General features: G+C 38.4%; 2 protein-coding genes across 4 annotated transcripts in view; one reads left to right on the top strand and one right to left on the bottom strand.

Moving 5' to 3' along the window:
• LOC110371814 (protein O-mannosyl-transferase Tmtc3) overlaps positions 1-8,010 on the top strand; it is a 123,734-nt gene extending 115,724 nt beyond the window's left edge. Inside the window, exons 4-12 of the mRNA XM_021328214.3 lie at positions 57-156; positions 2,672-2,787; positions 2,967-3,184; positions 3,858-4,062; positions 4,277-4,540; positions 4,617-5,102; positions 5,208-5,394; positions 5,695-5,975; positions 6,076-8,010. Coding sequence (XP_021183889.2) covers positions 57-156; positions 2,672-2,787; positions 2,967-3,184; positions 3,858-4,062; positions 4,277-4,540; positions 4,617-5,102; positions 5,208-5,394; positions 5,695-5,975; positions 6,076-6,387 — 2,169 coding nt within the window. The 3' untranslated portion in view covers positions 6,388-8,010. The remainder of the gene's footprint in view (positions 1-56; positions 157-2,671; positions 2,788-2,966; positions 3,185-3,857; positions 4,063-4,276; positions 4,541-4,616; positions 5,103-5,207; positions 5,395-5,694; positions 5,976-6,075) is intronic.
• Positions 8,011-8,359: 349 nt separating this feature from the next.
• On the bottom strand, positions 8,360-13,600 carry LOC110371804 (high mobility group protein 1 homolog). 3 transcript variants are annotated; one of them, XM_064036743.1, is made up of 7 exons: positions 13,358-13,555; positions 12,540-12,694; positions 12,031-12,205; positions 11,798-11,893; positions 9,025-9,170; positions 8,681-8,855; positions 8,360-8,587 (listed from the first exon to the last, which is right to left on the bottom strand). In XM_064036743.1, exons 1-7 carry the CDS (start codon positions 13,430-13,432, stop codon positions 8,510-8,512), a joined length of 900 nt encoding a protein of 299 aa, XP_063892813.1. In that variant the 5' UTR covers positions 13,433-13,555; the 3' UTR covers positions 8,360-8,509. The 3 variants fall into 3 exon arrangements, with proteins under 3 accessions (XP_063892813.1, XP_063892812.1, XP_049696738.2); XM_064036742.1 differs by lacking the exons at positions 8,360-8,587; positions 8,681-8,855; positions 9,025-9,170 and adding exons at positions 9,744-9,976; positions 10,059-10,233; positions 10,588-10,745 and having other exon boundaries at positions 12,540-12,670; positions 13,358-13,600; XM_049840781.2 differs by lacking the exons at positions 8,360-8,587; positions 8,681-8,855; positions 9,025-9,170 and adding exons at positions 9,745-9,976; positions 10,059-10,233; positions 10,588-10,745 and having other exon boundaries at positions 13,358-13,599.
• Between the last annotated feature and the right edge of the window lie 777 nt (positions 13,601-14,377).

The raw sequence follows: 14,377 nt of genomic DNA, 5'->3' as shown, positions 1-14,377 counted from the left end.
TTATGTAGCTCCAAGTTATTTGACATTTTCTTTAATAAATACTATATTGTTGGCAGGTGACGGGTGTGGTCGGGCGCGCAGAGATGTTATCTTCACTATTCTTCCTGGGCGCACTCCTTTGTTACGCGCGCGCCTCTCAGCGGAGACGATATACAGGTAACATCAAAGAAATATAGCTCGATACGTTTGTTCAAATTGACAGAATCGAAGAGAAACTGACGCTCTTTTTAGTGCTGTCGCAAGTGAATACAATGTTCGGGGTTTACAGTTTTATATGCTTTGCAAAAATGAGTATGAACACACTATGGAAAAAACCCCCGCAAAACCCAGATTCATTTTAGTCAGTGGGGTCATACCCCATACAAGGACCAAGCAGTTTATTCTAACTCAATGGACCGAAAAGAATAGACTTAACTGTAGCTCATTTTTAGACAACTTTCAGTCACTATAAGCAGCTGTCGGTTTAACGTCAAGAATCTCTAAAATGTTTATTTTAAGTTGAGTTGGAGTAGATTCTCAGACATCCACAAGTTTCACCTTAATAGCAGTCGTCACCAATCTATATCAAATGCCATCATTCACACCAGGTGATTAAACCTGTAACTCCCACAATCAAAGAAGAGAGACAGGCCGATTCAATCTGAGGTAGCATAGATCGAATACTCTCAATGTCTGTTACTGTGAGGTGACAGAGAAACAGTTGACGGTTGAACAAATGGAACGCTAACGCGAATAGAACCGTCATTCAGATTTAAGCGGTCCTTGCATTTCGGGTGTCACTGTCTTTTCAAAGTGAATACGAGTGATAGGAGATTCAGTACCAGTCATCGTTGTATGGCATTTTGTAGGATAGTTAGGAGGAGTTTTAAAAAGTAGCTGTTGTGTTGCACCTTTACGATACCTACTATAAAATTGATTAATGTTTAATTACACTTCAGTAATTTACTCAATTGAAGAGCTTTCTAACATCTAGAGAAAAATAAAATGTGCAGAATACTAACACACACACACACGTTGACTGTCTGTGTCAATGCGCAACACTTGACTATGCACACACACAGTCACATATCACACACACAAACAGCGCTCCCTCTTAATTAGATTTAAAATGTTGCATTTTTTATTTACTTTTAATCGAAGTTGTACTAACGTTATTGACTTGAATCTGTTCATTTAATTAATTATATGAGGGAAACTGCAATACAGACTGTTTTAAATCAAAAGCGAAGGAATTACATATTAATTACGTATGCACCTAATGAATTTTCGATGCATGATACGGAGTACTAAAGAAACTCATAAGGGTTAATTATTTTCGAAGAAAAAGAATATGACTGTTAATTGAATATCGTATTCAATTTACTGTTTTATCTTAGTTGCAATATTAATTACGTACGGTATTTTTTATTTCATTTATGTCGATGACATTATTAATGAGTACAGAATATCGAAAACATATTTCTGTGGAAAAAGATGTTCACTCTAATAGGACACTACAGTCTTACTTATTTTAATCACTGGTTTTGCTACCAAACATAACTACTGTTCTTAGGAATTGTGTCTTGTGTAATATTGCCCAAAACTAAATAGTTTCAGAATCTAATTCTTAGTAGTCAAGTACAGTTTCTGCATAATACGACTCATAACAGAACTAACAAAGCGAATGTTAGTGAACGTGGTTAATTTAATTTCGGTACAAATGTATGTTTAACGGGACGTCTTAAGAGCCCGCATTTAGTATGTAGATGAAACGCAAACGTGACTCACATATGTATAACGTAAATAAACTACTGTTAGTAATAGGAAAAGCGTATGAAAAATCTCGATCGTCTCCTGTTTCTGCGAAACGTTACTCTGAGTGAACGTTCAGAATTCCCGATATAGTTCATCTATATGTTATTTACTCTATGTACGCATGGCCTATCTATATAAAAGGATATTTTTTATGTATCGACCTTGAACTTTCCTCAATCCACGTGGCGGTAACAAAAAATATATTTCTCGAATCATGAATGTAACCAGGCACATTCCCTATAGACGCAATATAACTAAATAATTCAACAATCAATTTTCTAAATTCAAGATCAAAATGAGAAAAGTTTTATTAAAATTCTTTTAGGTTTAGTTTATGTTTTAGTTCTTAGTACTTGTTGTGTAATTAAATTACTTGGATGTTTAACCTTTCAATAGAAGATCTTTTGCTTGATACAATACTGAAGTACTCGTGTAGTTTAATATTTTATCCAATAAAGCTAATATATATATAGCCTCTTCAATATAACTGGCTAGACAAAATTTTTTTTATGCGTAGGTAATGTCTCTATTTTTGCGGTAGCCGTTTTTACGTCAGATGGATACAGAGGGCAGAATAAATAATTTATAAAAAAATATTAAATAGTCCTTTAAATCCTAAAGTAGGTATTCTTAGGTTTCATTGGTGCATTTATAGACTTGTTTCACATGCACAAACACTCGGAACTTAGTTGTTACAATCTAATCGAGTCTCTGATCCAAATCCCTGGAATTATTTGAATAAGATTAAAGCGACCTCTTATTCAAATTGACGGGTCCTCTAATGCATTTACCAACCCTAATGTTGATTATAACATAGAACATATTATATGGTTTTAAGATATATAAATTGTATGTAAAATAATGTTGATATTTCCAGACTGGCGCTACGTCGTAGCGTGCACGGCGTGCGTCGGCGTAGCAATGCTTTGCAAGGAGCAAGGCATTACCGTTACCGGCGTTTGCGTAGTCTACGAACTTTTCGTAGCACAAAAAGTAAGTCCCTCACGGCTTTTGTCTCACACATACACAAAAAACAAATTGTACTTACATTGTAAGAAGGCCTTTGAATAATTGGACTATTTTAGACTTTTCTATGTCAATCCATTTTAGGTCTAAATGATGGCCTTTATGATACCTTTCAAGTTTTTCTAACAAAAATCTCTGTTCTCCAGCGTCGAAGTTCAGGTGGCATCAGCCGCTGGTCGTGGGTGGACGCATGGGGCAAAGGCTCCGGTTGGGGATGTGCTTGCGGTGAGGCAGCACGCAGGGTTGCCACAGTATGCTGTGCCACGCTCGCCCTGTTGGCTGCTAGGCTACACGTCATGGGCGCACAGCTCCCAGTCTTCACGAGGTTCGACAACCCTGCTGGAGCTGCGCAACCGCCAGCCAGGTAACTATGATCATTTTGGTGTAAATAAACTAAGGACTTATCAGGACCCTATTTTGGTCCTCAGATGTCAAGCAATTCCAGTTTACATTTATAATGTGTACAAGGAAAAACCATACCAAAATCGTACGACAAAAGCTGTGCCCAAAACTTTTCCAAATTGCTAGATTAACGCGTCATCCTCCGCGAACCATTTTTAACCGTTTATCCGAGCCAGCTTAACAAGTTGTTGAGTACTTAATCGTGTATTCAGGAACACATCGTCGTATTTTCTGCTTTTGTGGTCGGAGGCAGTCTGCGTCTTTATCGCCGGGTAATAAGGATAATTGGCTTTGACAAGCACACTAGCTGGGAAACGGCCAGTCGCAAGCTAAGCCACATTAATTTTATGAGCGTTCGCGTTTGTAGGCCATTGTTCAAGGGGCGGATTCTTGGCTTATGGTGGGATTCACTTAAATAAACAAAGCCTGGCTTTGTATCGTTTACTGATGTTAGAAGGTGGATGTTGTTATTTGTTTAGACTTGAGATGCGTTGATGTTTTTGTTATCTGTAGATAGAGTTACTCCTAGATTGCACATACATGTATTTCTCCAATACAACATTTTCAATTCTCTCCGTTATATCACGTCATTTCTTCACACAATTTACCTGAATTTCTTATAATTTTCCTTCCAGGCACTTAACATTCGCCTACCTGCCAGCACTAAACGCCTGGTTGCTCACACTTCCTGAGGCTCTGTGCTGTGACTGGACAATGGGCACGGTAGCCTTACTGAAGACCTGGCGGGACCCTCGCAACCTCGCTACCTTGGCGCTGGTCGTCATCATAGTGGCTGCCACCATACATGCGTTGCGGACTAGATCGTCTGCTCTTTCTATGGTAAGCAACAGACTTTTTATGTGTTAAATAAAGTTACAGCGACAAAAAATTTTTGGTCCCAAGTACATTGTGAGCTATTGTCACTTTGAGGATCCTTAAAAAGACTTAAATCCTTAAAAAACTTAAAAGTTCAATAATAGTCTTTTTATCGATATTATTGAGGGCTATCTACATATCATATCATTCTAACAGACGTTTTATTTTCTATTTTCAGGGCTTAGCACTCCTCGTGCTACCATTCCTACCAGCTTCAAACCTGTTCTTTCCCGTCGGCTTCGTGGTGGCCGAGCGAGTCCTCTACATGCCTTCAATGGGCTGGTGCCTCCTGGTAGCCCACGGTTGGCGACTCCTGGCCAAGAGACGAGCGAAACTCGCCGCCAGTGCACTCATCTTTCTCCTCTTAGCATTCAGCGCAAAAACTTATATGAGGAATTGGGATTGGAAGACTGAATATTCAATATTTGCTTCGGGACTGAAGGTAAGTTATCTCAGTCATGTTTTCTGTCTTTGAAGTATTTTCGGAACATGTATTTATGTGATGGTTCTTTTTCCAGGTAAATCGTAACAATGCCAAATTGTACAATAACGTAGGACATGCCTTAGAAGCTGAAGGGAAGTACGCAGAAGCGTTAGAATTCTTCAACACAGCAGTCAGTGTACAACCAGACGACGTTGGAGCTCACATCAACGTTGGAAGGACTTACAACCACTTAGGCCGATACCAAGAAGCTGAGGACGCTTATGTGAGAGCAAAATCTCTTCTACCAAAGGCCAAACCTGGTGAATCATACCAAGCCAGAATAGCACCAAACCATCTGAACGTATTCTTGAATCTTGCTAACTTAATCTCTAAGAACGCCACGCGGTTAGAAGAGGCTGACATGCTTTACAGACAAGCCATCAGCATGAGAGCTGATTATACCCAAGCTTACATAAATAGGGGAGATATTTTAATTAAATTAAATAGGACCAAAGAAGCTCAGGAGGTTTATGAACGGGCTTTGCTGTATGACAGTGGGAACCCTGACATTTATTACAACGTAAGTATGAAACCCAATATTAGGTACCACTCTAAAATTTCCTTATTTACGCACGCGTTATATTTAATTTGAATACATGTTCTGACCTTTTTTCTCCTTTTTCAGCTGGGAGTGGTCCTATTAGAACAAGGCAAGCCGTCACAGGCGCTGGCTTACTTAGACAAAGCGTTGGAACTGGAACCGGAACACGAACAAGCTCTCCTAAACTCGGCTATACTGCTGCAAGAACTTGGCGCCGCCGACCTCAGGCATTTGGCCAGGCAGCGTCTACTCAAACTACTTGATAAAGATGGTAAATACTTTCTGACCAGCATTTTTTTCTCGTCTTTCCTATCTTCTTAAACCTATTGCTCCATTGAATCCTATGCAAAGGACATTGAATCATCAAAAGCCATAGGATTCACTTTTCCAAACAATATTAACCTGGCCATAATATATTATTAATCCATCATCATTGCACTGCCCTCATCCCAATTTTATTTGGGGTCGGGGCAACATGTTTTCTTCTTCCATACTCTTCTGTCTGCCGTCATCTCAAAAGTACATAACACCAAATTAACAAAATATTAACAAAATATTTTTTGACTTCCAGCCACAAACGAGCGCGTCCACTTCAACCTCGGCATGGTGTGCATGGACGAGGGTGACGCTGAATGCGCCGAGCGGTGGTTCCGTGCCGCCGTCCATCTCAAGCCTGACTTCCGATCAGCGCTGTTCAACCTGGCACTACTCCTCGCAGATAGGAGGAGGCCATTAGAAGCAGCCCCTTTTCTCAAGCAGCTGGTCAGGCACCATCCCGACCATGTGAAGGCGTTGGTCCTTTTGGGAGATATCTACATTAATTCTGTTAAGGATTTGGATGCGGCCGAAAGTGTGAGTTTTCAAGCATTTTATGTATTTTGGCTGTACCATTTAATGTGCAACATGCGCTTTTTAAATCTGGTGGATTATTGATCCATTTTGTATGTTCCAGTGTTACCGGCGCATCCTAGAACTGGAGGCGGACAACGTGCAAGCCTTACACAACCTGTGCGTGGTGGCGGTGGAGCGCGGCAAGCTGGCCGCCGCCGAGCACTGCCTCGCGCGCGCGGCTGCGCTGGCGCCGCACGAGCACTACATCCAGCGCCACCTCGCCGTCGTGCGCGCGCGGCGCCAGGCGCAGGCCGCGCCCCCCGACACGCCCCCCGGCCCCGCCCAGCCCCCCACCCCCGCCACTGAGGTGCGCGCCCGGTGGAACTACATCCCTCAACAACCCCCAGACCCCCACGAAACTGACGACTCATAACACAGACGCTGAACAAAATACAACCTGTACATAATTTTGCTTAGGAATCTTCTTCGAACACCAAACTGAACCAGTTTTATCTGCCTATCGATTATTTTTATAATTTCTTCGAACAATCAGGGTATTACCTTCTATCTGAGTCGGACATAATGTACTGTATTTCACCTTGCTGTCGCTTGATTTAGATTGTTTCCCTTCGAAGATATGTAACGTACGATACTATAGATTTTGTAACGGTACTGAGCGAAGTGTTTACGCCAAACGATTATAATAAAATTATTGATCTCGTAGATAAAAAACTTCATTTGCATAACGGCGTTTCGTGATATTAATTAATTAAAGACATCATTAATTATAATTGTGTATGCCATATATAAATAGGTATTATGTAGAATATGTTTCAACGAGCTTTTGTCATTAGCCCGGTATACGGAATGTATGGACAATTACAATATGTGTGTATTAAAAAATAAATGGAAATAGCATAATAGGATGTATAAAACTGTTTCCAGTAAATTATTATCTAAGTTTCTCTAGTCACAATGCTCGTTTCGATTAAATGTTTGGTTATTTACTACTACTAGTTAGAATATGAAATACATTGCATTGTACATGAAAATTATGTAAAGTTGAATGACCCCGGCTTCGAGTAGGCGTGGGATAGCCCCCGCACGCGAACCCATCATGTTACGTATGTAGCCAAACTACATTTGTATAAAGGATCAGTCATTAACCAGTTGACATTATCGCATACTCACCGTCCAAGAAAGTCTTTGGAGTTCAGTGAACACAGTGGGAAATGATAACGACGTCAAGATAATATGTTTAAAAAAAAATATTATTTAAATCAGTTTCCTAGCCTTTGACATTTAATTTCAGTTCTGAATTTATAATGAATCACCTATTTAACACACTGCTGTTATGTTTTCTTTTTATTTCTGTCCTAGTTTTTAATAAATAGCAAATATGACAATATGCTTTTGACTTAATAAATTTTCTTTTGTTATTGGCACCTAACGACTTATGATAAATGCCCTTTTAATTTAGAGGCAGTTTGTAAGATTTTCCATCAGTTAATTGACCGCAAAAATTGTGTAATTTATCGCTTTAGATTTTAATTACCCGCCTTCGATAAAACACAGTCTAACACTATTTTTCTCCTCCATCGAGTACACTGAGTGCCTAAGTATGTACTTATAGAACTGTATAATTTTCTTAGAAAATAATACTGTAAGATAACATTGTAATTCTCTGAGGGTTACGTTTTCTAACAAATATTACAGCAGTGTGTATGCTAAGTCGCTGTCTTTTGTATGTAACTAATAATCCAATTTGTTAGCTGGGTATACATTTGTAAAATAAATATTATTTTCTTATTAATTAAAGATATTACGTAAAAAATGAAAGTGATCGACCGTTATTAGAATTAGATGTGAAAAAATGTAATGTTGTTAATGTTTTAAGATAAAAAGTAACTTTTGTAAAAACTGAATTTTTTACAATGTCTTGAAACATTTCTTGGGAACTCTGTTATGAGTTGATGAATTCGTAAGGACCCCGAATATTGTAACTATTTGTCGTCAAAACGTTTATTTTTATAAAATAAAATGTTTCAAATGATAACTACCTCGTTTTATTTATTTGCTTCGAAATGCCTGAAAACCTGACCATTATCATAGATATCATATCAACGTAGACCAATGTTTTAATTACGTGAGCCATTGTCTTGTCATTGTCAAAAAAAGTTTTTTTTTTATTTCTCACTATAGTAGAATCGTGAGGACTTACATAGATTTCTGACCCATTACCGTACCCCAGAAAATGTTAAATTCGGAATAAAAGTTCAGTTAGCTACTAACTACAGGAATGTCAGTGATTATTGTCATGAATTTATACTCTTTCCATCATGAAGAAGTAACATCTTCACGGTCACTCTTATAGTTAAATTACAATTAAAATGAAACTTACCAAATAATATTCAAATTATATAATCTCCTTTCAAACAATATGGCTCTCCAACCAACCTTATTAACCCTAATTACAATTCCTCAGTAATTCTATCCATTTCATACCTACGAAATATCTTGTAATACCGCTGCCTGCAGTGGTTTACTCGAGTCCGTTAACGATTGCAAGTCGATGTCCCTGCGTCTCCATGAACATCGTCCACTTTTTTACGTTTCCTGACCACCTCCGTTTCCTTCAAAGAAAGAACAAAAGAACTTATTCTATAAGATAGTTATAAACCAGTTAATATATTACTGACGTGGCTTCAACTTGCTTTGTAACTTACCTGCCCATATCTCTTTCTATCGTATTCTGCTATGCGCTCGAACTTGGCCTTAGCTTCAGGGTCGGCGTCCTTCCATCGCTTAGCCATCTCCTTAGCGATTTCGGCCACAGAATAATCTGGGTGGCTGGCCTTTACTTTGGAGCGCTCTTCGTTGCAAAACCAGAAAAAGGCAGTTCTGCAAAAGTGGGTTTGAACATTTAGGTGAGAATTTAGAGATGTCATCTTTAAAAATTTGGCTTCAAACAGTACAAATAAGTAAGGACTTTAACCAACGGTTTTTAAGAACAAAAGGGGAAAAACATAGATATTAGCTTTCTAAAGTAAAAACCGTTCTCTTGACTCACTGAGGTCGCATCGACCATTTCGGGTCCCTCTTTTCCGGCTCATTATCGCAGACTGGTGGATCCTCAGGCTCCTGGTTCTGAGGGTCTACCGAACCGTCTTGGTCAGCTATGTCGGGGGAATTCTGCTCCTCTTCAGAGGTACCTGTCTATGGGAATCTGAACTGTGTAATTTGCCTTATCTTACTAGAAATTAGTTTGACAAAGGAAAATAAGTTTATAAGTTTTGATCTGTTGAGTCAGCACATCTATGTCTACATGAAGTCAGTATCAAATCGTTTTTTGTGCTAGAAGCGGAACTTCGCACATGATGTTGGTACCTACTTACCTAAGTAATCAGCAAGAGTCACTTGATTCATTCAATTGTCGCTTCACTACGATATTGTTGTTCAACAAATAGTATTTCTAATATCAATAGCATTATTGAGTTTTATTTTGGCACAGAGCAACAGTTTCTGTTGGTTTATTTTTGTTAATTCAAAGGATATTAACATTCTCTTTGTTCAGATGCGTCACATTTGCACCCAATATATAAGTAATAATTATTTAAAGACTAGTTTTACAATAAATCTAAGATGAAGTTAAAAATAAAACTTACTTACATAACATTTAAAAATTCTAAGTATTTAATCTCCTTTCAAAACATAACGCTTTACAAACACACCTTAATTATAATTACATAGTAGGTACATAGTTCGATCGTTTTTTTTTTAATGGCATCTCGCAGTTCAGCCTAGGAGGCTGTTGACTGCTCAACCGGGCTAGTTCTATCCCATTGATATCTATGAAATCTGTTATAATGATGTTGCCCTCAATGGTTTTCGCGGCACCTTTATCGATTGGAAGTCGATGTCCCCCCTCCGTCTCCATGAAAGTCGCTGTCGTCGTCAGCATCTTTAGCCTCAAAGTCGCCGTCCTCTTCCACGTTTAGATATTTCTTAACCATCTCCAGTTCCTTTAAATAAAGAAAGTTGTTACAAAAAGTGTCTTATTAAAGAATATTGATGTAGCCCTCTCTAACTAACTTTGCAACGAACCTGTTCATATCTCTTTTTATCGTGCTCTGCTATGCGCTCGAACTTGGCCTTAGTTTCAGGGTCGGCCTCCCCCCAACGTTTACCCAGCTCCTTAGCTATTTCGCTTACATTATAATCTGGATAGCTGGCTTTTACTTTAGAACGCTCTTCATTGGTGAACCAAAAGAACGCTGATCTGCAAAAATCCGTTTTGAGCTGTAAAAATATATACAGACATAGACGAAATCACGAAAACATAATGATCATCAAGGTCCCCAATTCATTCCCATGATTAGTGGTAAAAAGCACCAGTAGGTTGACACATGCTGAAAAGACAAAATTGGAAAGCAAGCTTATACTAGTACATAGGGTCCAATTTAACGAGAAGCGTAGGTTTCAAATATTTGGTTCATAGAACTTCAATTTTTCAAAAACCGTGCCGTTAGTGTTATGCAAGGAGCTAATAGAACACTAACGTATTTAAAGCCACAATAGGGGATAAAACATAGATATTAGATTCCTATAGGAAAAACTCCGGACCATGACTCACAGAGGTCGCTTCGGCATGTCTGGGTCCCTCTTTCGTCGCTTACTCTCGCAGACTGGTGCATCATCAGGCTCGTCTATGCGGTTCTGTCTATGCAGGTCTACGGAATAGTCTTGGCCAGCCATCTCGGGGGAATTCTGCTTCTCTTCAGAGGTACCTGGCTATGGGAACTGTGAAATTTAGTCTAACATTTTTGTGCGAGGCGCTTTGGTAATAAATAAAGGATTCGTCATCGGGTGGTCGAGATAGGTATCGTTGAGAGCACACAATAATAGCCACAAAACTTTGGTTAACACTTGTAATAAACTAACCAAAAATCCAGAACACTAAATAATTAAGGATGCTTGAGATGATTACAGATGTTATAAGAAGGAACGCGGGAAGTTGAGCGCAGAGAACCACTCAGTCCAAATAAAGACGATCCGCCAAATAGAAAGTGAACACTATACTACTTTTAATAGAGTTCACTTGAAGGAAACACACTTAAAATTAATTTATCTACATAACCACACAACCTAATCATTTATTCGCTTCGTGCTCACAATTATGTTCATTGATTTTAGATGCTATGTCAATGATTACAATGTTGATAGTAGTTTGAAATAGGAAAATATATTAGGTAGGTGTAAATGTGACACATCGGGAGAAATGGCCAACATAAGAATCATGTTTAATATCCTTCGAATCAACAAAAATTTACTCACAGAAACTGTTGTTGTGTGCCAAAATAAAACCTATTGATATTAAAAATACCAATAGAACAGGAACATTACATCAGTACTTGTTGAACAACATTATCGTAGTGAAGCGACAATTGAATGGATCGAGTGACTCATGCTGATTACCTAGGTAAGTTGGTACATAACATCATGAGCGAAGTTCCGCTCTTAGCACAAAAAAACGATCTGATACTGACTTCAGGCTGTGCTTCAGGTATGACTTCGATGTGGGTCGCGGGTATTTACATTACATAGATGTGCTGACTCTACAGATCAATATAATATAATAATTTTAATAGACTTAAAGAACCTATAAAGAGTCTTATCTCAGAAATTATCGGATTTTAAAATTCCTTTAGGTAGTGTTAGATAGACCTTTCATAGATGCTCCCTTGTTAGGATATCCAAATATTTCTTATCAAGGTTTCTTTATCCCAAAATGTTAAGTAATTCTTCTATCTCTTATTCTCTATTCTTTTTTTGTAGTGACTCACCTGTACCTCGTCGGTAGCCAAGTCACAGTCTTCAATCAAGTTGCCCTCGTCGTCAAATTCAAGGTCATACTTCGTGTAGACGTACGACTCATATTCCTTTAAATGAAGATTTGTATATTACATAAGTTCCTTCTAAGTAAGTTAATAAGTATTTTAGGTAGGCATAATGTGTAACTATGTAATAGCCCAAAAGACTGGGTTCGGACTTAATACACATGTAGGACACAACTTACCCTAAGATATCTAGCCTTATCTATCCCCGCTAAACGGCCGTACTTGGCCTTAGTTTCAAAGTCGGCTTCTTTCCATAGCTTATCTATCTCTTTATCCAGTTCCTCCGTAGAGTAGTTTGAGTTTTTCTCCTTCAATTTCAAACGCTCTTCTTTCGCAAAAAAGTCGTACGCGGACCTGAAAATGTAATTTGAACTAGGTACATAATTTGTGTAACCAATATAGACGACTATTGATGATCAAGATAATCAGGTAGATGTTCCTATATCTACCTAACGATTGCCAAAACGTACCATCAGTAGAGATAGGGATCTAAGTTTGACTTGAGTCTTCTTTATGATTTCTTACGTATACCGTATACCTAAACCCGTTTTTACTGTACAATTGCTCCGGGTTTTATGGGTACTTTTATCTAAATACACAACAACCTGTTTTTAACCCACTTCATCGAATTATGGAAAATATCGGTCAGAAACCAGAAGCAGAAGAGGAAGAGGATTTTCCGACTTACAGCGCTTTCTCCGGAAGGTACATATTTCTCTTTCGCATTTCCTTCTCACGCCGTTCTTCATCCTCCATATTAACCACATATGGTCTATGCAGGTCGACCCAGTCATCTTGCTCAGCCATCGAGTCTGAAATCTGTTTATCTTCAATGGGCACCGACTGTGGATGTATTTACCTCTTACTGAGTAATTAATTTAGCCTCCAAATGTTTTTAAAAGTCTCGTAACGCAAACATTTGGAAGAATAGTCTCTACCAGGAGCTGGAACGATATATTCTTCCAAATATCAGGGGGTAAGGTCTGCTGCAAAATCAAAAACCGGCCAAGTGCGAGTCCGACACGCGCACGAAGGCTTCCGTACCATTATTTATAACACGCACAAAAAAAACACGTTTGTTTGTATGGGAGCTACCCCGAATGTTGATTTTTCTAGTTTTTAGTATTTATTACCTATTATAACAAAAATACCTACATCATCTGTGAAAATTTCAACACTCTAACTATCACGGTTCATGAGATACAGCCTGGTGACAGACGGACGGACGGACTGATGGACGGACGGATGGACGGACAGAGGAGCGAAAACAATAGGGTCCCGTTTTACCTTCTGGGTACTGAACCCTAAAAAGGTTTTACCCAAAACTTTGTACCTACAAGAAGTTTTACAATTGGCCCCAAAATAGGAAAACCCGAATAACAAGCAAGTACCTTAATTTGCTAAAATAGTAAAAATAGTTCGCATTCCATTTATAAAATGGGTAAATAACTCTTGTAATAGTTTAATGAACCCGTTTTATATAGATAAAATAAATAAAGTACTTACAGAATAACTTTCCGTGACTGTCGCTGAAAGGAGACCGAACGAAACTAATGATAATACAAATACAAGCCACAACATGTCTGAACCAGTCAGCCGATAGCGGTGTTTTGCTATTTCACTCCTACACTTAAACAATTTGTTACAAACTTCACTTCATTCGTGGATTTTTGTTGGGCGCTTCCAAGACGATCAATTAAATTGCGCAATATTACGCAATGTGCAAACAAAATTTACCATAGACAGAGTCAATATTGAAGTTAGGGCAATGAATTTTGAGGACTAAATATTTTATTGCACAATGTTATTGTAGATTGTAGGTACCAATATCTACAGGAAGTCTATTACGAGTGCGTATATCATAATTATCGGAGATAAGACCACATTCACATGATAAATTCAACTTCATTGTATTACTTTGACCGTTTGGCGCGAACATTTAAAGGAGACTTACCAAATTGCGTCACAAGTAAACAATTGATTTCTGACACTTACGCGACTATAAGCAATAAAATCCGTAAAAGTGGTTTTATTTAAGTATACAATTGTCAAAAACGGTGTTTCATTTTTGACATTTACTTCATTCACTGCAATAGGAACTTGCTACACGTGACCAAGGACAAGTAAGTCAGTGATAGGTACACAAGGGGGTATATAGAAACAGTACTACCTCTGGAAGAACATATAGAGTCACAGTGTCTCAATAAGAGTGGGAAGTACATAAAAAAGTATCAACATAAAGGAGTATATAGGGGTAGATCGTAGTGTAGTATATAAGGGAGTACATAGGTAGTATACCTACATAAGGAAGTTTATAGAAGGAAGATTTACAAGAGCGAGTAGCGAGTATGAGGGGGTACATAGGAGATTACGTCATATGGCAGCACATAAGGAAGTACATAAAAAAGGGATAGTATCTTAAGGATTTCATAAGGCAGTACATATACATTTTACATGTCGGAATTACAGCAACATTCGCTCTCAGCCAAATCCATATACATTATGGCAACACTTGCTGTAACATTT

This window comes from Helicoverpa armigera, chromosome 10 (genome assembly GCF_030705265.1).
Source record: "Helicoverpa armigera isolate CAAS_96S chromosome 10, ASM3070526v1, whole genome shotgun sequence".
In the NCBI taxonomy this organism is placed as follows: domain Eukaryota; kingdom Metazoa; phylum Arthropoda; class Insecta; order Lepidoptera; family Noctuidae; genus Helicoverpa; species Helicoverpa armigera.
The sequence above is the reverse complement of the archived record's forward strand: the minus strand, read 5'-3'. Positions and strand labels throughout refer to the sequence as shown.